This window comes from Lipophrys pholis (genome assembly GCF_963383615.2).
Source record: "Lipophrys pholis genome assembly, chromosome: 11".
In the NCBI taxonomy this organism is placed as follows: domain Eukaryota; kingdom Metazoa; phylum Chordata; class Actinopteri; order Blenniiformes; family Blenniidae; genus Lipophrys; species Lipophrys pholis.
The window spans coordinates 25,824,069-25,848,673 of record NC_137631.1 but is presented as its reverse complement, the minus strand read 5'-3'; the positions used below and the strand labels follow the sequence as shown (position 1 = coordinate 25,848,673).

Sequence of the window (24,605 nt, the reverse complement as noted above, 5' to 3'; positions counted from 1 at the left end):
CTGCCTGTATTACAACGACTATTTAACACAGAAGTTACATTATAATCTAAAACGAGCACACAGCGCTAACATATGAAGACGGTGCAACTGCTAATGCTAACAAAACAATGACAGGGACGTCTTATCATCACACTTTTTAGCGTTATATACAGCTTACTGAAGTGCTCTGTTCGTCGTCTCCATAGATAGAAGGAACTGACCGCTCAATCAGACGAAGTCTTTCGGCAAATCCTTCTTTATACTGGCGGAGGTTGTTGAAGCAGTCGTCCTTAAAGTGCTTCGCGCACACAAAAATGACCTTACCCACAGATGTGGGTATATTTCTGTGAAAAATAAAACTCAACCAGGCACTTCGAAAAGGTTCTGATGCTGGGAGACGGTGTAACGAAGCTTGTGGGTTACTACATCCAACAACCGAACATTTCGACTTATCCTCTCGTAACTTCGGCACCCTTAGGTTGGACTACAAAATCGCAGCGAGAAACAAAAATGGCGGATTGCTCGAAGTGTCGATGTCCTAAATTGGCAGTTCCGCCGGGAATACTGTGACGTAATAGTTCAAAAAACGTAATAGAGAATAGAAAAATCGAAACGGATCGCAAAATATGACCAAAACAGAATATAAAGATATCAACGGAGCACCTGAAGAGACTACTTTGAACTTTTCTGTACTTCTAAACACTCTAAATATACAACAACATGCATTTAAGGGGTAAAAAAGTGGATTTAGCATGATATGTCCCCTTTAAGGTGAAAACGCAAAGGTTTTGTCATGTTTTTGAGGATCTGTTTGCACGACAACAGTGCTCGGAGCCACTGGAAACAAAACTTTTTGAGAACTGTTCCCGAGGTGGAAATCTTTGAAAAGAAAAAGCGTAACTTTTGAAAAACGCTCTTGCTCCGTCTCTGTGTACACAGCGGAAATGCTGCTACTGCGCTCACGCACTCCGGACGTGGTAAACAGTTCTTCTGCACATGTGCAGGTAGACAAACAATAAGGACAATGTTTGCCCCCACATAAAGGGGGGGAACATGCAAACTCCACAGTCGAAGTGCTAACCACGACCGCGCTGTGCAGCTCTGGCTCAGTATTATCATCACGTAGTTGGACGTGGGTAATTCATCTTATGCCCAAATCAAATTGAGCTCCAGCGCCACACTGGATTGATTTTCCATCCGGCGCGCTGATGGATTGTCATCTGAAAGTACAGGTCATCTGGCACCATGGATAAAAGTCACTGGTTAAACTGATATGAATTCCTGTCGTTATAAAAAAAATCAAAAAAAAATCAAGAAAAACAAAGTGAGGAGCCAAAGTGGCTACAGGACATCAAAAAAATTAAGTGAAACCAAATCTTGTCAGTAAGGACCGTCTTGGGGAATCATACAATTCTTTAGAGGAGAGTTAAGACTCAATGAAATGGACTCGGGGAAGAATTTAGTGGGCCGTGAAGAGAAACTCATTTTATTTAAGAAAGCGTTATTGATTTTGGAGGAAAGTGTTTAAACCTGCAGGGAAGAATCTCAGTAGATCTCCGATCATGATGGATGTTTGAGGTGTTTGAGAGCAAATAATATCAAGAAAGAAGAGGACCGAGCTGCTGCACAGCTTCCATATGAGAAACATTTCAAAGAGAGCTACTTTTTTTTAAATGTTTTTAATAAAAATGAGACTCTGTACCAGTAAGCCCAGGCTAACATCCTGTTGTTGCAGTGGTGGCCTCTGCATGATGACAACAGCATTTAAGTGTGATCAAAAACAGTGACGGAAGTTGGCCCGCCTGCCAGTCTTCTATCATCCCCTCCCCGCACGCTCCCTGTGGCATTACAGTGACTGATGAAGACACTTCAGGTGCTGTCAGGGGTTTTCAGGTTCACATCCCCGCGGGAGAGTTGGAGGAGCCGCCAGATAAGGCTTGGCAGCAGGGTCAGAGAAGGGTGAGAGGTGGATGGTAGAGCGAAGCAGATAGCCAAGGCAGGGAGGGTAAAAAGTTGTTGTAATTTGTGAGTGAAGGCAGGACGAAATAAGAAAGAGAGGAAGAGTAAATCACACAGATAAGTATTGCCTTCCTGCAGCGCTGACCCATCCACGTCTCCTCTTTAAACCCTGGGGGAGCTGGATGCCTTTGAGACTGTCTGGTCAGGGATGTCCACAGCCACATGCGATGCTTGCAATATTGGATTCAGCCATTCACTCATTTCCTTCGCTAATATGATGCAGGCCTCATTCGTAATCACTCCAGCACCCACAGAGCCGGAGCTACATCTGCAGTTTGTCTGATGTTATCAGGAGATTTGAGGTGTGAGGTGCGCTGGAGAGACCTCAGCATGTGTGTGTGACAAAAGGGAGGATACACCACTCACACAATGGGGCTGACTAGAATAAGAAGTGGGTTTACTTCTTAGAGAGAATCCTTCCAACGACTGTCTCTGGTAGTGGGCCCACGGTGCTTTCAATTCAACAAAGGAAGAGTGCATCCACATCATGAAATAGACAGTGATAGCAGGCAGGCAGAGTGTGCATTCATGTTACAGGCTATCAATGTTTTCTTTTTCAATATATATATATATATATATATATATATATATATATATATATATATATAGGTTCCGTCAATCCATCTTTTGAACCATTTGAGTTGACAACGGATAAAAGCAGGGTACTCAGTTATTAACATTTTTAACATAAACCCTCTGGTACAAAATAAAGTGAAATGTCCTATCACCAATATCTCAGCTCGGGCCTCAGTGTTGTGTCCACTACTCTTAAGCAATATCTTTAAATATATATGATTCTTAGAAATTTTTCAATATGCTTGCTGGTGTTGGTGACCATATTGAAGTCCCTTGTGGGCTCGTTTTAGCCTGTGGAGCTTATGTTGTTCAAATAACAAAATACATTTATTTTCAGGTTCAATTAAGCTCGTTTCAAGAGATCACACTATAAAATTACACTCATTTAAAAAAAACAAACAAAGGCATCATAACAGTGACTCAAACATGTAAAAGGTAGGAATAACAGAGGCTGCAGTAATAAGCCAAGCTGCATAAAAATAGTAGATTGAATGTAAAATATAGTTAGATTCCATTCTATGTAATAATCTAAAGTTAGGATATCAAGAATGATAAACGGTGTAAATGATGACAAAACATTTTTTTTACACTTTTCAGCCACAATTTCAACCAGCCAACCAGGAGGCTTCCAGATTCAACACGTTATTTCGCCTCTCACGCAATAACTATAGGCCCCCATGCTGTGTATACGTATCCTTTTTCCACACCTCGAGGACATAGACTGACAAGCCTGAGAAAGAAAGAGAGAAATAAATGATAAATTAAGTTTGACTATCGCTAAACCTGATCCATATCCACGCCTGAAGCTGTATACAACCTTTCCTTAAACAAAAGAAGACTGAATGAAGAAAAATATACTTTCCCCTTCCTTTTCTACGTACAACTATTCAGAAGACATGTGATGTCAGTAGCTCACATTGGATTAGAAGCATTACCGTGATTTATCGTCACAAAGTTAAAGAATTATTACAAGAAAATTAAACATTTCTAATTGAGTTTTGTGGTTATGATTAAAGTCAAAAATGGGGGTATTAAAGGGCAAAAAGTCTAACAATCTGCATCTCAGGGGACAAATGAACACTTTATAAACTCTTAACCCTTGTATTATGTTGAAAAAAAATTACATTGGTTATGTTGCGGGTCATTTTGACCCGGACCGTGTAAATCCACTCAAACAGTCAAAAAACAAGGTTCAACCAAAACTAACTTTATTTAAGATTATATAAACATTTAGAAAAGTGACATACAATACATTTTCAATTTCAACTCTATATTTAGGAACTATTTAAAGTTTTTCTCTTTTCGCAAACACATTTCTCTTTTTTTATTTAACTTGCCCTGCTTGATCAGATTTTTTCTGTCCAACATATCCAACGTTTTCCACATGATGGACAGAATGTAACTGTGCTTTCTGCAGATGATATTCTTGCATTTCACAAAGGAGGTACATGTTTTGCTGTCCTCTCGAGCGGGACAGACCTAGCATCTTTTCGGTTTCTTTACACCTGGATCCACTGGATCCACTGGATCCACAGCAGGTTTGTTAGATGACCTGGGAAGTTCTGGCTTATTTCTTCTCATTGTTCCCAACATAGTCAGCTTTCTCTTCTGAAGTTCATCTCCAAGGCGGTAGGATGTAAAGAACTTGTCACATGTCATGTTATGACCTTGCAGCCCTTCACTCATCTCCAGCACCACACGCCTCCCCTGATTCTTTTCAGATGCTTCTCCAGGCAACTTTCCAGGGTACACTTGCAATATTCCTTGCATAGCTTGATTTTGCGTCACAGGCTGCCCATATCTTGATGCCATACTTGGCAGGCTTGTTGGCCATGTACTGTCGGAAAGGACAGCGCCCCCTGAAGGGAACAAGGCGCTCATCTACAGTCACATGGGGACCAGGATTGTACAACAAAGGTAGAATTTCCACCCACTTATCCCATACATCTCTGATTGCAGCGAGTTTGTCTTTTTTACGTGGACCAGGTCTGGTGTCTCGGTTGTCAAATCGGATCACACGAGATATCATGTGAAATGTCTCCAAAGACATTGTTGCTCGAAAGATTGGCCTTCCACTCTCTTCATTCCATAGACTTGCAGTTGCTTCTCCCTTTGACCTGTACACTCCAGCTAATACCAGAATCCCAATGTAAGCATGCAAGTCAGTCTGATCCCGTGGCTTCCATTTCTCTTGAAATACACGCCTCCCCTCCAAGTTTGTCATGTCCAGTATGATCTTCTCTATTGGTGGGGATATGAAGAGCTGAAATGCTGATTGAATATCATCAGCTCGTGTGATAGCAAATCTTGTTGGACCAGGAGTCATTTTGATAACATTCGACGAAGACAGTCTGCCTCGGCTTTGGTGTGGTGATCTTGACCAGTTTATATTACCGTCTTTAGATGCCCATGTCCTCAGTCCCTGAAAGATCCTCTGTCTCTGAAATCTCTTCCTCTGCATCACTATCCCAGTTCAAAATCTGTGATGAAGCTTCTTCAGCAGTAAATCTCATGGAGCTCATTGTTGGTGTGTTCGTCAAAGAAATGACATGAGAAAAGTGACGAGGAGAAGGGAGAGAAAGTTCCTCCCCTACAGAAACCTGAATCTCTGGTCTCTAAATGGCTATTCAGAGGCAGTCAAAACAAAGTACATCAAAGAGACAGGTGTATATTGGATGTGAACAGCTACTTACCCACATTAAAGTGTCCGGGTCAAAATGACCCGCAACATCATCTTTGTATGTAAACTCTGCCCAGACATTCCACTACATGTCAAAGACTCCAAATTTTACACACCTGTTGATGACCCTAGATGAGGAAAAGTCACAAAATTTCATGAAGAAAAAAAAAAGGGAACCAATGTTTTCGTCAACTCAAAAACTGAAATGGGTCAAATTGACCCTTAACATAATACAAGGGTTAACCTAGATTAATGACAAATGAGCTACTTTTCACATTGTCGGAGTTGAAACTAACAACTGCCATATTCCTCACTCCGGACATGGTCTCCATTCATATATAAATCTTCCATCCGCACGTTGCTGCAGCTCATTTCAGCGTGTGAAAGCTTAATTCTGAGGTCTGCCAAACCCGCCATTGGTCTCTGTTATTATAAAAGCAGCTGGCCCTCAAACGTACACATTCCTACATCTGCAAGTAGGAGTGTAAAAACACACAGAAATGACGCTTTTCAGACTGCAACTGTGATCGCGACTTGGACACCGTCGGCTCTGTTAAACATGTACTTAGCACAGGCTTGATTTTCTGCAGCATCAAGAGAAACCACACTCTGGTATTTACACTAGAAATTTTCTGTATTTATTGAATCTGCTGCTCGGTGAAAATGTAGCCGCTTGACTGAGTCTAGAGTCATTAATACCACAGTGTGCCGAAGTGATCTGAGCTGATTCTCCTAACTGACTCAACTGAAGCAATTTGTAGTATTTCACACTCGTATAAATAGTTTTCTATTGGCTTATTCAGACTTTATATAATCCTCCTTTATCTTTTCCGAGGCTTTGGCAAATTATCCCACGTCTCCTGTAACTGCTCCGGCTCCAACTTAATAGCGTGGATTATTCATGCGAGGACATTATCTCTTGGACTAAAACGCATACCGATAGTTGCATTATTAATGCATCGCCTTTTATTGATGAGCGCACACTGGTAATTGTTGATCAGATGGCATCTGGGTGCCCAACTGCGAGCAAAGATGTGTCGGGAGTCCCAGCTGGCATGCAGGGCCAGCTGCTCGGTTCTGTTTGAGCTGCGATTGGTTGTACGCCACAGTCTGAAACGGCCTTGGGGGGGGGGGGGGGGGGGGTGCGGTTTCGGCCCCTCTGGGGCTCCAGTGTTTTCTCTCCTCATCATGGTATGCTCACCCTTTCCCGGTATGGATTCTTTCATCTTTTGAAAGCTTGCAACAACACTGTGCTCGCCAGAGGAAAAAATCTGTGCGTTTGCTGCACACCTGTGTGAGAGAAGTCAAAGTTTCCCTGCCTTCCCAGTCCTCTCTTTCCCATTTCCAACGCGGCGCTGCTCCTCGTCTCGCAGCGGTCAAGGCCACACACACCAGCAATCCGCGGTCGTGCTCTGGAAGTGTTATTTGCACAGATAAAAGTGTGTAATGAATGAGCCTCTGCACCCGTCTGCTTCCCCGTGCCAAGCACGACAGTGCGCACTTTTGACGATACGACATATGAGCCTGGAGGAATAACACTCGCGGTCCGCGTGTTTCATGTCTGTTTATTAGGATTTATTGTCGAAGTCGGTCTGCGGTTGAGAGGGGGACATTAGGTATACACAAAGGTATTCTGGCTGTTGGGCTGACTGTGGTGTTTTTATAATGAGGGGTTTTTGAGGGGTAGTTGAAACAATAATGACACCGTGTTTAATCCATCTCTCTCAGGGGCAGAAAACAGAAGCGGAGAGGTTCTTCCTGAAGGCCATCCAACTCGACCCCACAAAAGGCAACTGCTACATGCATTATGGTAAGCATTGAGTTCTTTATTTTTTTTCATTTCGGCCTAACATGCATTCTTATGTTTCAAATAGTTGATTTGGAAATGTTCATGCTTTAGTGTTAATCAGGTTTTCATCAGTTCTTTGTCGTTATTGAGTAGTTAGATGGACACTGTTGGTGTAGGTATTAGGTTTGAATCCCACTGCCATTGGGTCACCTGAGCAAGGCATTTAAGGTATTCAAACAGCTTTTAGTGAAGCTTTTATTCCATTATGAATCCACAATATCAGCCTCTGCATGTTTCTTATAGCAGAGGTGTCAAACACATTTTAGTTCAAGGGCAAAATTTCATCTTGAGTTGGTTGGACTGGTAAAATAGTGTCATAATGACCATTAAAAGTAAAGAGGATCACAAGAAGAAACAATCGTTCTTTTCAATTCTTTAATGCATTCAGAATTGCACATGTGTAATTAGGTTTCAGCCTTTGTTCTTTTGATTTAATCTCCATCATAATAAGAATTTCAATAAGCTGACAGGTTAATTGCATTCTTGCTTCCAAAGGGCCTGAAAACCTTTTCTGTCTGAAGCCGCATTTTATTATGGCCTGATGTGTCGGGTCAGCAGCACTGCACTAGTGTGCAAGTGGCATTTAAGGCAATCGATGCATCAAGTTGATGGTGGATTTTTTTTTTGATGAGGAACTATCTGAGGTTTGTCATCTCCAAAGGTTAATCAATCTGGTAATGGTACGATGAACTGTATTGATCAACAGAGAGTGGCTTTCCAACAAAACCATACAGATAACCAGGCCGTGGCGATATTCCGGTGGCTGGAGTGAAGAAATCTATATAGTGTTAGTGCTTGGCGTATGAGATTAAACTGCAGTTAGTGTCTTATTTTTTTTCCGTGCTAGAGTCATGTTTAGTTTACGTATTTATTATTGGGTGTGTTGGAACAGATAATAAATTTATAATTTTTATAATTATCTTTCAATGATTTGTATGTGCATCTTTAAGGTTCAGAACCTAAATTGCAGTATTCACTCTGTAAATCACATTGCCCAATAGAGGCAAGTCTTTTATTCCAGTTAGCAGTCAATTTAAAGTCCTGTCTTATTCATATCTTGACACTGCAGGGGTGTTTTTAACCGAAAGGTTTTTCCTCTACTGAGTCATAGCTTGAAGACTCTTTAAATCCATCTCCCACCTCAGGCTAGTAATACCGCTACAGTTACAGCCACAATCACTAAGAAAAACATATCCGAGGTTCACTCAGTGGTCCAGCGTCCTGGTACAGTGGGCGACCTAACCAAAGTCAACAGCGTATTAGTTCCTGTCTAAACCTTGCTCCTACCACGAGGCCCACCCCTCGGTTCACGGCCTTGTCGGGCTTCGTCAAACCCAAACTTATTAGATGCGTCCACGGAGTTTCACTGCAAGCCAAGCACGCCCATAATGAGACACAAATCTCCTGTGAGAAGCGTTTCACTCCTAAAGAATCTAGTGCATCAAGGCCGGCTAATCTGAACAAATGGGTCTGAAAGATGGCCAAGGTGAGATGGTACCACGCTCTTGTTCCTAATGTTTCAGCTTGTTATTACTGAGGGAGTCTAGACTGTCCCTTCTCTGAGGCCAAATTCAACATTATTAGTCGGGGTGTGTGTGTGCGTGTGTGTGTGTGTGTGTGTGTGTGTGTGTGTGTGTGTGTGTGTGTGTGTGTGTGTGTGTGTGTGTGTGTGTGTGTGTGTGTGTGTGTGTGTGTGTGTGTGTGTGTGTGTGTGTGTGTCCTGCACCTTTGTAAAGATGTCCCAGCGTTTTAACAGTGGTGCTGTTCTCCCCTGCCCTACCAGGCCAGTTTTTGTTGGAGGAGTCACGACTCCTGGAAGCCGCGGAGATGGCAAAGAAGGCGGCGCGCCTCGACAGCGGGGAGTTTGACGTGGTCTTCAGTGCAGCCCACATGCTCAGGTGAGTGTTTGATTGGAGTCATTGTTTGTGCGTGGTTGAATGAAGACGTGTTGTTGGTTACTTTGTAATTCTGCCCAGGAACTGCTGGTTTGTCTTAGTGCACAGTGCAGTCATGCAATTTGTTAAGCTGTCTTGATGATGTAATGAGACCACACACAGATGCACACAGAGAACAGTACGTTATAAACATTAATAATGGTGAGTACACAGATATTCGCAGGGACAGATGACAAAGCTGGATTGTTATTACGTGTGACTGTCAATTATAAAACTACCCAAGTCCCAGGAGAATATGGACTGGGAGTCATGTCACTCTGGAGGCAAACATTGTTGTTATTGTTGAACTACCTGCGTACGTGCAGGAGAACTGTTTACGAGGCCCGAGATTCACGTGCGCAGTAGCAACATTTCCGCCCGAGCATTTTCAAAAAGTTCTACCTTGGAAGGCGTTTTCCCCCCAAAATTTATTTCCAATATAAACAGTCTTTCAAATGGTAATGAAAATTTAGCAATTTGACTTTGTCACATAAACAGGCCCTATGTTGCTGGCTTTGGATTAGGACTGCATTATTACCAAAGGGAGAGCTTGAATCAAGCTAAAGTCATGATAAACAACCTGAGGATTTTTAGTTTAGCTGCTTCTTGAAAATTGCTAAATCTGCCCAGTAGTGCGAGACATCTCTTTGTTAAGAATCCGAATAGTTGCTCTTCCCCCATAAGCCCCATCATTGAGGGTCTTCACCACCAGCTGTCTTCAGTAGAGGGGAGCCTCTTCCAGGGTCCGGACCTCTGGCAACTAAAGAGAGATTCAAGCAGCGTTGGGGTTGAACTCATCTCCGCCTGCTTAGCATGGGGTCTCACTCCTCCAGGGCTCAGGTTCTTTATATGTTTGTCTTGGACACAGACGTGGAAAGGCCGGTGGGGACACGAGTGAATCTACACAACAAAGAAGGAGTAGAGATTAAAGGAAGGCGCGAAAGGGCTTCTCAAATTTGCAAAATGTCATTTACAACCTTCCCGGGTGTTTGGTTTTTGACCACTTTGCTTCCTCTCTAATAATGTCCCCTCTTCCTCCTTAAACAAGCTCGTGTTTTATTGAGACTACACATCTCATCCATAGTGTGAGTAGGGCAAGGAAAGTTAGATAGTAGTATGGCTAACTGGTATGTGCTTGTGTTTTCTTGTAATATATCAGAATGCTCCGGCACAGAAAAATGTAACTCCATTAAGAAAATACATGCTGTAGGATTTTAGAAACAGTTTAAGTTTAAAGTATAAAAGAGCTTATAAGCTAAAACTAAATAATTAAGAGTGACAGTTCAGAGTGATGATGAGGGCAAGGGGGAAACATTAATTATTGCATTGCTATGTTATGTTATTTAGACAGTAATTGTGTTGTTGAGTTGTTGTTTTTTTTAACTTGCACATGTTCTAGATTATTCCAAGAATTTATTGGATGAGCATTATTAAGCCACTGGCTTCAGCCTCTTGCTCTTGTTTGCATTTCATATGTGTTGACCTATGACCAGAAATAAACCATTAATTACTACACTTAAACAGTCAAAGTCTTTATCATGAATATACTTAAGTGACTGACCACTTTCTCTGTGTTTATTGTTTTATTCCCCAAAGTTTTCTGAATCTGCCTAAATAATTTGATGTCATTTTTTTATTCAGTGTTTTAGCCATATCTATTAAGAGCCGTGCAAAAATATGTGCACAGAGCAAGCATATATTTCTAATCTCTCATCAAAGCCACTGTAAGACATGCTTCTGGGATGCTCTCTGAAATATCCCTGGAGGAAACTTCCAGTTTGACTGAATTCAGAAACATTTTTCCAACTGAGAAGTAGGAACACTTCAAACTCACAGTTGCCAAGAACTCACTATAATAAAATCTATGTATAAAGTATATATGTGATTACATTTTGTAAATAGTTTTGAAAAATGATGATAAAAACAAATAATATAATTGACTTTTAAAAACGTCTCATTTAAAGTCAGTTCTATGAAACTGTGACTTTAAATGAAGTCTTAAAGTCAGTGGGTAAGGTAGTCGTACTCATAGTTCACCTCATTCAAACCATATGTCATTTACAATAATCTAATACCCCTTACCTGAAATATTACTTATACTGCTAACATGATATCAGATATACCAATTGGTGCATATTTGTCAAGAACTGTTTGGAGTGGTTGATCATATAATGATAATGCAGAGAAATTGGAGGCAAGCGTTATTATGTGTGCTGCACGGATCAATTACTGGCCTTGGGAAAGATGTTTCTTTGTCGTGCAGCTTTTTGAGGATCTCGCTCTAACAAAATGTAATTGTTGGGGCGGCTGCGGTTCAAGCACAAGTAGATTGTTGAAAATGCAATTTGCTCTCGCAATCATTAGAATCCAACTATGACATGCTTACGAGCAATATCTGTCAGTGTGTGTCTGGAGTTAATAAAGTTTCCCTAAAAAGCTAAACAAAACAAAACAAAACAAAAAAAAACCTGGGAGATCCGTGGTTTGGGTGCGGATTTGAAATATGGTCAAGAATTTTTATTTTCTCAAGGGAGCCTGATTCCGTTCACTTGTTCTCCATTTTCTCATCACTCTGTTTGTTCCTGTACTGTTAGTCGCATTCTGACTTCTCTCAGTTTAAAGCCCAGCCGGGCGTTCTCATGGGACAGCTCAATGAGGCCCCACTTCTCATCTGATAATTTGTTTATAAAGGCAATAATAATATTACGCATTGAATTGAATTGATCCATTTTTCTTCTCAGAAGGTTATGCTTTCTAAATATTATGCTGGCAAACAAACATATGGTTGTGGTTGGATGCAAAACCCACATTTATAATCTCGGGACAAATACAGCAACGCCAGCTGGAGTTTGGATCGTCTCTGGAATGTAAAACGCTTCTTTGGGACCAGGCTGGAAAATTTCAGTCGTACTAAAATAAATACAAACAGCCTGCATTTGAAGTATGTCAGTAAATAAGACGTACGCTGCTAAAGTCGTGTCAGTTTGTTTTCCGGTGCGGCCACACACTGAAGTGTTTAAGTTGTCATCTGAAATATGAAGATGTACACGGTCTCAGGGAGATGCATCACACACATGTTGGTGTTTCCTAAATGTAAGCAGCTATACAAAGGGTTACAATCCCTGAAATGCACCTATCGATATCCCTGGAATCAACCAGTATGATCTCCTGATGAAGTCATTTTGGGGCCTGATTTACTGACATCATATATCAGCGGTGTCAAACATAAGGCCTGCGGGCCAAAACCGTCCAGCAAGGGCCTCCAATATAGCAAATTGTAAATTAAAAATTTTTTTATTCAATAATGTTTTGGACATTTCACTGTATTTTGCGCCAGAAGTTTTCATTGAAATTGGCTTTACCTTGAAATTGTTGTCATTTTGTTTCTGTAATTGTTTGTTTTTTTCCAAAATATAGACATTTTCATCAGGTGCACTCTCCGTCACAACAAAGAAAAATGTTACAATTTTTATTTAAGGGTCAATATGGCACCATTTTACCACTCTGGCCCACTGAAGATGTTTATGGCCCCTGAACTAAAGTGTGCTTAACACCCCTGCTGTTGAACTTCCTGAGTTACAAACAGCTATTTTATTTCACTAAAGTGGCAAGAAAGTGTCTGTGCCAACAGAAATACAAAAACTCCTATGGTGGGCAGAGCTTATATAAGTACAAAGGTCAATTAACCAATTCAGATCATTTTTATTTTCTCAGTCTACCATGTGTCTGTTGTTATTTGAAAAATATCTTTAAAAGAAAAATAGTTCATGCATACCAATTGTTTATTCATTTAGATTTTAATCATTTCCATTTGAATTTATTTTATTTTTATTTGTTTGGTGTGATTTTTAGAACTGAAAAATAACAGTTCCCCCTCTTGCCTTAAAAGATCAAACCATTTATATCTCATAGGACAGTGTTTTTGAAACCAAGCATGAATGTGTGTGCGCTCGGGTCACTTTGACTTCTATCTGGAACCGTACAACTGATGTTTTCTTAACACACTGCGACAGCCGAAATGAAACCGTGGCTCCAAAAGGAGTCGTTTCCTTTGATCATTACGACTTAAGGGGCTCCACAGTCTGCCGTCATTGACTCCATCCTTGACTTTGTCAAGCGAAATTGTTCGCAATTAGACAATTGTTACCATCAGTGAAAAGCCCCCGGCTGTGGATCATAAAAGTTATTTCTGAGATACCGGGCTATTAACAACAGGAAGTATTTTGTGACGCTGGTTTGTGTGCAGCAGTAGGTGGAGCAGTGGATTATGAAGGATAATAAGTGGCGTAATATAGGACATTCACTGCAGGTTTTATGTCCTGAGGAACAAAGTATTTTTGGTTTCAGGGACTCATGCAGACTAACCATCTGCCTTAAACTCCTATTTTTTCTCCCCACAGTGCCTCATATACGCCATGTTTTGTTGCATCTGTTCCATAAACTCTGCTGCTGCTTTTGTTATGATGGCATGATGAAATTATTTTTGTTTTTCCAATATTTCTACACCATCCAGCACAACAGACCACATTTCCCCGGACCACATGGAAACAAAAATGTCCAGTAAATATTCCTGATCAACTTTGGCTTCTTAGAATTTCATCAAACATCCAATAAACCAAATGTCCTGACCTCAATGTTCAATTAAAATCAGGAAATGCTTGCTTTGCACTGCTCAGCACAGATGTTATCTGGTTGAAAGATGCTATCGGAGGAGAAACCTACGAGCGATTCGATCCGCTTCTCCCCTCCTCCATGTTGTTTCCCTGTGATTTTGTCAATGACCCCTGAGCACCCGTAAACACACAGGGTACAAGGCCTCATCTGAAGCCAGGGGCAATAAAAATGAGTAATGGTCGCCTGTCTCTGTTTTCCCTTTGCAGACAAGCCAGCCTGAATGAGGCAGCCGAGAAGTATTACGGACAAGCGGCGAGCCTGAGACCCAATGTGAGTAAAAAAAAAAAAAAAAACCTCCAGCGAATCATCCCCCATGCCCATTTACCCTGATGGACACCGCGCAATCAGTCTGGGTAGTTTTCCAATATTATTACTGCCCTTCCTCCCTTCATTGTCCACTGAGCTCGAAAAATGATCGGCTCAGTTTTTACTTAGCTCAGAGGTTTGCTTGTGCAACATCCATCACCAACTTCAAAGCTGGGGCCAGGGTAAGCAAAGTGAAAAGAATAATGATAATAACACTCAGTCAGGGGACTGTGACATCTTGAAAATGAATGGGGGTCCTGTCTTTAAGCGCTCTGACAGGATGGGTCCAGTTCCATAAGTAAAGGCCACATAGGGAGTGATGTTTGTTTGGCATCAGGTCACCCTGTTTATGTCTGAAACTTGATTAGAAGAAAGAGCAAAATTAATGACGGAACACATCTGAACAAAGTTACACAGACAATAAAGTTTGATTGTATGAGCGTATAAACAACTATAGCCTACACAAGGTTTAACAAACAAAAAAAAAAAAACCTGAAGTTTAACAAAGGGTTACATTTAAGCTCCTATCCTGTTCCATTGTGTGTTTTCACCATTTAATTAAACCCAGATGGAGGGTTAGTTAGAAAAATCATTTTTTCCTATTGCTCGAGTTCAGATGCATACATAAATAATGAAGCACAGAGCTTAAGGTGAACTTTAGAAATGTTTCCCCTCCTACTGCAGATGCATATTTATGCTTTGCTCACACTTGCATAAGATGGCAACTTTTAGCATAATAAACATCATTATGAAACTCTATATATATATTTTCCTGCTTACGCCTGACGTCCTCATTTACACCTACGGTGAATTTATCAAGTTCGGGTCCTACATCCACAGTTTCAAATACTTAAAAGCTCTTTGCACGATGAATATACGCACATCGATTAAGTAGACATGCAAGTGTTCCCTTCAATTCAACAAAAACATTAAAATCTAGATATACTCTCCGCAGCAAATGTTTGCATGTGGTGTATTGATCCATCAAAAAAATGACCTTGACATGTAGGCAACCATTGCAACTCGCCTCCACCAAGAAAGTATATGAAAACCACTACCGAAAATAGGAATTAGTGGTTGAACTATTTTTAGGAAGAATATGAAAATTCCAAAGTGAGGAGCTTTCTTGGCCCCATTTGGCCACTTGTGTTTGACCGCCTTTTGCTATTTGTATTGCTTACAGCTGAGGCGCGATTGAAGTTTAGTCTCTTCATCCATCTTCTTTACCCCTTATGCTTTGTTCTCTGCGATGTGACTTGACTTGAGCCATGTCCCCTGTCCATCTTCATTTGTCATTTCACTCTCTACTGTGGCTCAACTCTTCACTCTCCACTGGTGTTTCATATTAAACACACACGTCTGCTCTCACTGAGCGAGAGAGGACAATTCCCTTCATTCAAGGGATTTAGACCCTCAGCCCTACAATTCCCTATATCTCGCTGAGCTGAGCCCAATCGGATGCGTGCTTAGCGTCGGTTGCCCTCCGCAACCTCTTAACATATGTACTTTCAAACTTTGCCATTCTGCGCTGATGTTTTTTTGCTTAAGTGCCTATCTGGAGTCATTACGGGCAGGTCATCCCCCGTCCCAGCCTCACGTTGAACGCTCACAGCCTCTGCGGCACATGTTGCTTTACAAGTCGAGGTTAATATCCCCCTACATCTGGCCATGGTTGCGCTTCTACATGCCACTTTTGGCAAGGGTGGGGAGTCAAAGAGGTTGCAAAGCAGCAGGAAATGAGAAAAAAATTAAAGCTTTTGACAAGGCTGTGTTCTGCAAAGTGTTGCAAAGGCCGAGAAAATCCACAAGAAAGGGTATAAATCACAAAGTCCTAAATTTATGAAGGAGAAAGGGCAGTTTTTGTACATTAGAGCCTTTGGGGAGACTTAAGAAAGGAACACAAACTCAGGAATTGATCAATTCTGCATGGGGTGAAGGGAACAGTCTTTTGAACCTGCGCTGCAGCTTTACTGTGAAGAAAACCAGGAGTCGGTTGACTCTTTGGCCCAAGGGTTTTCACTGTTTCATATGTTGCCCCACTGAATTCCTTTCTCAAGGGGTGGACACGGTGTGCACACAAATATGTTCACTTCTGCCGGCAGGTTCTTTTGGTGTATTTTCAGTTTGATCAGTGTCTAGAATGGGTAGATGAGCCTGTTTCCATGACGTTTTCAAGTGAAAACGGAAAACTTTGATTGCATTGTGGGGGCCCGTTTGGATGACAGCAATTCTCAGAGCCACTGAAAACGTAACTTTTTGAAAACAGCTCGACCAATATTTATAGCGTGTTGTTCTCTGCGTACGTGTGTGTGTGGTTTTATTACAAAAACAAGCAAGAGCACCCACTAGTGACCCAACATGAAAACTACATCTTTTTCAAAACGTTGCCATGTAATCATGAGATCTTTCTCAAACGGAAATTCAAAAACGAGGCATTTTCACTTGAAACAATGTCTTGTAACTGGGGCCTCAGTCTTTTAAACGTGAAACAAGTCTTCACCCGCTTCTCATTCATTCGAATCTACTTTTTAAAATATTTTTTTTTTCTATTTTATTTCCGTGATGATGAATGATACAAACGTCTTGAAAATACTCTGCATCTGTTGATTTTCTCAAACAACATGTTATTCAGCTCCATCATTAAAGGTTGGAGGGTCAGTTTGAAATCTTTGTGGTTCTGTCTCCATCTCTGCCACTTTAAGTTTTTTGGCGAGCCCCTTTCATGACAGCTCTGGTGTGTGTGTGTGAATATATTGTAAAGCTCTTTTAAACTGCTGAAGCAAATTGTTCTGTGTTGGTAAAATCCTTTTCACCATTGAGTATGTCGAGTATGAAGGTCAATGACCTGTAAAGTATAGGCGTACGTCTTCATACATCAAATCCTCAAAGATGACTTTAAAACTGCTTGGCACCTACCGTTTGCAGTTGCCATGCTTATGTGTGGTCCCCTCACTGCCACTTTTAGATGTGCCCGTGTGCATGCAAAATTACATTTTGGCAAGCAATTTTCGGACTAGTGGTATGAAAGGGGGAAAAAAAAGAAAGAAAAGAAATCACTAACTTGCAAATTGAGCTCCTCCATAATTCTGTGGTTTGACCCACAAATGGTGGAGTCAAACACGGGGTAATTTAAAGAGCAAACTGCCTCAGAATTACCCCGGCCATTAAATTCAACAACGCTTTTGAAGCACAGAGACAAACTTTTGTTTGGCTAAAAGATTACCGTGATTGCACAATATGAAGAGAGTGCAGTAAATGTGATGTCTCAAACTGAGATGGTGTGATGCACGTTTGAGGTGAAAACAGAAGAGCTGTTGGTCATGCCAGCCTTCATATCTGGCAAGGCATCGGTGTTGTGGTTTACATTTGCTGAGGAATGAAATGGCTTCTCTCCAAAGGACAGTGGGATTACTCTAGTCCATTTGATTTATTCACTGGTTTAATTCTGCCTATGAGAAATGCAGCACTATTGAACATATTGTTCTCATTCACATACTGGTGCATGGCACATCGCTCATCCCACCTTGACAGTGGAAAAACAGAGATGTTTTGAGAGTTTAGTTACGAGACACGGATGGAACGGTCCAGTAAAGTGGGGGGGGGGGGGGCTCATGCAATCAACAGTGTGGACAAAGTAAGATAAATGGTCTTGATATCTGCAAGAACTGGAGTTTGTTAACCTCCCTGGAATGCTTGGACCACCGTACATTAAGAATGTGATGAAAGGCCATCAGATTTCAAGGAGTGTTTTATTTATACAACAAATATCTGTTTTATTTAAATAAAATCCCAAGCCTATATAGGGAAGATTCAACTTTTTTTTTTCTTTCACAATTCTTCAAATTTTACCTATAAAGGCCCAATTTATCATTTCAAGTGAAAATGCATAGTTTTTGCTTTTTTTGTTTCAGAAAAGTTTCGAGTATACATGGCAACATTTTAAATGCAATGTCTGTTAATACAGAAACGCTCAAAACAATGTTGTTTTCATGCCGGGCCATGAGCTGGCGCTGTTTTAGGAATGAAGCCATACGCAGAGCAGAGGACAATACGCCGTAAACATTAACAAAGGCGAGTAAACAGACATTCGCATGGACAGACAACGAAGTTGGTTTGTTACTACAGGTGACTCTCAACTATGAATCTACCAAGTCCCAGGAGAATATGGACGAGGAGGCGTGACACTCTGGAGGTCCGCCATTGTCGTCATTGTCCATCTCCTCGGGCATACGGGGAACTATTTATTACGGCTGTGGTAGATATGCCCAATACCAAAAAAAAGATCTTTCAAAAGATTTGCGTTTTCCCCGTTTCCACGGAGATGGAGTCGGACCATTTTCGAAGCGCTCCATGGTGAGAACCTTTCTCATAAAGTTGCGTTTTCAGCCACACACCCAGATCACAGTGAAAGTTTTCTGTTTTTACTTGAAAGCGTTAACGTACCAGAGCACCTCATTGATGCCTTTGATCACCACCAAATTTACCACTACTATCGAGGGCCGAGACATCAGTTGACTTTCCTTTTGCTCAATAAAGCGATTTTTCTTTTTACACAATTTTCATGAGCTATTGTTGTTCTGCATCACTTTGTCTGGAAATGATGATTAAAGTTCAGTAAATCATGAAAAATTGTTTATTTACTTGTCTTTTTGTCACTTTTGCTAGACACAACCAATAATGTAATAATGGCCAATAACATCAAAATGTCACCATTCTAGATGTAATAAAAACCAATGCTAAAGTAAGTATTTTTCATTCGATTGAGGATTTCCCAGTGACGCCCTGAGGGCTTCATATGGCTTTCAGGCTTTATGATGCCCAGATCAGCCTCAGACGCTCTATATAGACTTTATAAGTGATGAGGCCATATGTGATCATTTTGTATATAAAATAGTTCAAGCAACTGCAGGTAAAACAAAATGGTGTGTGTGGGGGGGGGGGGGGGATCAGTCATTGTATTTTTATTTTATTTTTTTGTGAATTACATTGCAGAACATTGTTAATCCACATATTATAGAAAATGTCAAAAAAGAAATTATAAGATAATTTTGATCAATCTCACTCCAAGTGAGTTGTATTACTTGAGGATGAGAATATAAAATTGTTTCCATTTACTTTCTTTAAAAAGTCAAACATTTCAATGGCTAAGGGTTTACAATAAATGCTGTTTTGTTTTGGTGTTGCTATCCTGTTTCACTCATTCACATAACGTTGCACGGTATTTCTCAAAGAAAACTAATTTTTTTGCCAAGCGATCAAGTGGAGAATTACTCCTAATTACCTAATAGGCAGTGAGAAGAAAATTGTTAGCCTGTGGCACAGACCAAACTTAAATGTCAGGATGCTATAACCATGCTTCATTTGAGGAGACGTTGATGTATGAGGGCGATGAAAACAGTAAAAAGTAACAAACACTGTAATAAAAACACACAACTGCCCCTTTTTACTGCAGTTGTTATTCGAATTCTCCTCGTTTCCCAAGGAATAACAATTACAATCGTATAAAGCAGTAAAACAGTAGCTTCTCTACAGGGTTACACATCTTTTCCACATTTAGGGCTTAAATGATGATCATATGTGGCCCCTCCTTTGGCCTGGATGCTCCACACTGATGCGATTGCACCCCAGACACTTTTCCTGCACTTATGTGCGCATGACTCACTCGGCACGCTGATGATGACTTTGCCCCTCGGCACCAGTGGGAATAAACAGTATTTTAATCTCTGCCCACTTCAAAGTGGCGGTTTGCAGCCTCTGTCATCTGTGGCTCCAGAGAAGACACTGGGACACGCAAGAGCTGCCTGGTTACCAGACTGCAAAAGTCTGGAAGATCTGACGAGCCAATCGCGTGCGAGGGGACGATCTTAAACCTCACCTAATGATAAAATGCTGTAATCCCGGGGACGAACCAGGATTTAATCTGTAACTTTATTTAGTCATCAACACTTACCCTCACTTTTAGCCAAACAACTAAACTTTCTGAAATAGCGTCAGGTTGGCTTGGAGTCATTTTCTTTGCACAAAGTCGAAGGAGCAGAAGTAGGAAATTACAAATACTCACGTTATTGTAATTCAGCTGAATTCTTTGGTATGTTTTCTTTATTTCTTCTACTTTAATAGAGCCCGTGGGCCAAAACTGGCCCGCAAGAGGCTCTAATCAGGCCATTTTACAAAACACACTGCCAAGAAAAAAGGTGATTTTTTTCCAAACTGTACAGGTTTATTTTTCTATAGTGCTTTGCAATACTCCACATTTGCTCAAAGCAACAGACTTAGGAGGAATAAAATACAATACAAACACAATTCATAACTACTTTGAACCTTGCGGCTTAAACAATGACGCTGCCTCCAAAACGTGTGATGCGTTCAGGTGCATCACGTAACTCCGACTTTTCTTTTTTTTTGTTTTTAAATTTGGTGGATGCAGCTTATATTCAGGTGCGCTCAATAGTTAAGGATGTTGAGATTATATTTTAAAAGAGTGAGGTCAGATGTATAGAGTGTTTCAGAGTTTAGGAGCACGTGGAGTTAACAGAAGTACGGTGGGCCGACGCCATGCATGGCTTTAAAAACAGAAAATTATAATATAAAATCAACTGGGAAAATGTGTCCTTAAAACAGAGATATTTAGATATAGACCAGTACTAATGACCTGAATGCCTGTTGCTGAAAGGAAACAGTTAATAGATTTTAATCCAGCAGCACATTCTACAAAATATATCACATTTGCTCACCCACCAATGGCGAAAGTTGCCATCGAAGCTGCTTGTACACCATTGGGAGCAAATTGTGTCCTTCGGCAGAACTACAAACTACAGACAGGACGAGCTATGGGATTGAACCCACAACCTTATAACTGGAAGCATACCTGCTCTACTAATTGAGCCAAGAGGAGTACCCGTATTTGAGTATGTTTTTAATAACTTTCTACTTGAGCTGGGATTAAAAATATGAATCTTTTATTAGATAATGTCCAAACAGACAATTTGGTGCACAAATAGCTCTCATTAAGTGCTCATGAGCTCACTGCCGTTGTGCAACGTTCAGCTGAATCACTTGTCTTTGTTCCGGCTTGCAGCTCGGCTTTAAACCAGCCTCAGGTTTTATCTTTTTTTTTTTTTTTTGGAGTCATCAGATTCATTACTCACACGCTAAATTGACGCGTATCTTTTTTCTTCTCGTTTTGCGTTTCAGTACCCTGCAGCCTTGATGAACCTCGGAGCGATCCTTCACCTCAACGGGAAGCTGCAAGAAGCCGAAGCAAATTACCTCAGAGCGCTGCAGCTGAAACCGGACGACACCATCACACAGTCCAACCTGCGTAAGCTGTGGAACATCATGGAAAAACAAGGCCTTAGGACCACGAGCCCCTGAGCGCCCCCCCCCCTCCCCCGTCTCCGGTCCGACTACCTGCCATCTGCACACCAGATTCGCTGGAAGGGGCGACCCTTTTCGCTCCTCGCTCGATCGTCTGGAGCGCGAGAGACTCAGGGAGGATGTTTGCTCGGGAAAAGGCCACGACTGCTGAGCTCTGCATACAACCTCAGGCGAGCGGCTTTCCTCAGGAGCGTTGCTCACCGTTTGGCAGGCGCTACGTGGTATTTTGGACTTTGTGGAACTTTCTTCCCTCAGTCTTCTTTGTTTTTTTTCTTTTTTTAATAACAATAGCACTTGAACTTGAAGCGAGACCTTAGGTACATCCTTCAACATTTGTGATGAATCACTCTTTCGAAGCGCTTTTTTTTTTTTCCACACTGTACATGCCAACATGTCAAGACGAGAAAAGAGTCTGATACTGCTGCACTGTGCAGGTTGTTTATTCCTTTTTGTTTGTTTATTTGTTTATTTGGCCAGATGCTCATGGAAGGTCGATATTAATCGAGCAAGTTAAGTTCATCTCACAAATCTCAAATCTCCCGTCTGTGTATTTGTTTCACTCCAGATTTGTGTAGCAGGTATCTTAATATTTAGTGAAAACTTGAAAAGGGAATTTCCATTATTAGCCATTTGCAGCACAGCAGCAACCTCCACTAAGACTGAATTTTGCCAAATATAGCATGTTCTCGCCTCAAGGCTGACAATATTAACAAGGAAATTCACATTAAAATGTGTAGCAGACAGCGTGACGCGTACAGCCACTTCTTCTGCAAAAGGTTAGGAAGTCGACATTGAAAGAAAACAAATCCCTCCACAGCAGGTAGAAGCTAGAAAACAGAAAAGCGAAGCTACCTTCTGGTCTCTGGAGGTCACAGACGACACGGAGACGGCGACTGCAGCTGTGAGTACGTGGCTTTCAAACACACCCGAGTGTGTGCAGAGCTCAAACGGATGAAGGAGCTCCTCTGACCAAATACGAAAAGCTATACGTCTCCGAAAAAAAACACAGAGCTAAGTGCACAATCATGGCACGTCCAAGGGAAATGTTATATTACCTTTGTGTTGGAATAAAGTGATTTTCAGTGTGTTTGTATAAATGAATCCTAATATATACCTGCATTGTGTACAGTATACAAAAAAATAAAAAAATAAATAAAAAAAGTCATGCAGCAAAAAAGTAGCCAGCGAAAAAATGTGGAAGCTCACTCACTGAGGAAGTTTGGCTAACAGTACGAGTATTACCCATAATGCCATGTTTCTCAGTCTTTAGATCTCATTTGTAGATAATCTGTGCGATTCACAGTGTCTGTTTGTTGCCGTCAGCCTACAATCAGTGTGATCATTTCTTTGTTATTTGCCACAAAGCTCCTCGATTATCTGTGTCCTCGGTTTATTACATTGTAAGTTATTGCAACAGAACCAGCTGGCACTGTGTTTTTTTGTTTTTTTTTTGTTTTGGTTTTTTACATGTGAAATGAAGTAAGCTTGAAGGAAGATGTATACGTTTGTGGTCCCACTGTCGGAAGAAGCAGACTTAACACACACAATTGAAGCTAAAGACTTTGAGTATTTGTCACTTTGTTGCAGTCGTAATGCTGTTAACGCCGTCCAGTATGTCAGTCACAGCTCACGTTCAACCCCTCGTCCAGATGTGCAAATTTCACATGTGTATATATGAAGTGTTTGTGAAGAAACACTGATATTGTAAATGCTTGAGTGAAGGTGTAAAAAGAAAAAGTTTCACTCTGTGTCTCTGCTCAGGGATCTCAAGCGGTGGGCTATTGCAGACACTCAAAGCGTTTACTAAATTAAAATTTATTTTTGAAAGTTGTTGTATTTGTATAAATTATCAAGATTTGTAGCCTTTCTCTCCTTTTTGTAATATAAAAAGAATGAGCGATGTGCCAGAATAGACTTTTCTTCCCAATGTTGCTTTTTTTGTTCACAATAAATTTATGGTGTTTGGCTTTTTTGGATTCTTTGCAGCCATTTTTGATTTCTCAAAATTTGAATACAGTGTTAAATGTCAGTGAAAGTGCCACTTATTATAGATTATTTCCACTAATATTCCAAGCATTGTTGTTTAGTTCTTAGATTTTTTACCTCATAATTCATTTTCTTTTCAAAAAGCAGCCTTTCATAATATATTTATTAACCTCAGATGCTTTAACTGATCATTTCATAATAAAAAAAAAACGTGGAAACGTCTGGTTCAGGAGTGGCACACAGTCCAATTCCATCTTGAGTGGGCCGGTGCTACTAGATTTAAATTTAAAGTTTTTATTTGTTGTCGTGCAGAGTATACGTGATGAAACTGTCTACTAGAGAAAATAACTACAACCTCAACATAAAGGCGATTTTAATCATGCAAAGTACAGTGAAATGTGCAAAAACATGTGTAACTGTTGCATTTTGCAGCCTTTTGCATGCATGTTTTTTTCAAACTCACGCTGCCAGTATGGCTTTGAGGTTCAGACTGGCCTTTATGGCAGCATTTAATTTAAACTTGAAGGTTTTCCTTTGTTGCTGTGCAGAGTTTATGTGATTGAAACATCTATATTTTCACAAAACCAAATTACTACAATCTCAACATGAAGCAAATTTCAGTGAAACCTGGTGCAAAATACAGTGCAATGTGCCAAAAAAACTAATGTCACTGTTGCATAATAGGGTGTTTTAACCCCCCCCAACAGCATGGTTTTGAGGCGAGTCCGATAGCAGCAAGGTAACTATCTTTCATGGAAGCAGCACCAATATTCTCATTGAGTCTCAATGTTATGTCCTGTCTGCTATTCTTAAGAAATTAGTTTAAACAAAATTCAATGTTTTCTTTGAAATCTTTACCATTCGCTTGATGGTTTGGCCAGATGGGAGCCTCTTGTGGGACAGTTTTGGCCAATGGGCCTTAGGTTTGTCAAAACTCTAGTCCAGTTAATGTTTAAAACTCTTTTTTTGTATAATCTTATTTGTTAACTTGTGGAGCTCTGACAATTACATGAATTAGATTTTTACATTGCATATATATGGTTTCTAGTCAGGATTTCTTCGTATCCACGTGGGGGTATCAGACGTAATAGGGTGGTCTTCCATGCTGTGGAACAGCTTTTACAGGACATTTAAAGTTGCCCCCACCCTCTGCAAATTTGCAAAAACGTGTCATAAAATCAACTCAAATGGATCTCCTCCACTTTGATCTCCGAACAACAAAGAA

At 40.8% G+C, this 24,605-nt stretch overlaps 1 protein-coding gene across 1 annotated transcript in view; it reads left to right on the top strand.

The window, feature by feature from the left end:
- tmtc2b (transmembrane O-mannosyltransferase targeting cadherins 2b) overlaps positions 1-23,369 on the top strand; it is a 104,949-nt gene extending 81,580 nt beyond the window's left edge. Inside the window, exons 9-12 of the mRNA XM_080475957.1 lie at positions 6,983-7,064; positions 8,887-9,001; positions 13,918-13,981; positions 21,212-23,369. Of these exons, the coding sequence (XP_080332083.1) occupies positions 6,983-7,064; positions 8,887-9,001; positions 13,918-13,981; positions 21,212-21,391 (441 nt within the window). The 3' untranslated portion in view covers positions 21,392-23,369. The remainder of the gene's footprint in view (positions 1-6,982; positions 7,065-8,886; positions 9,002-13,917; positions 13,982-21,211) is intronic.
- Positions 23,370-24,605: the final 1,236 nt, after the last annotated feature.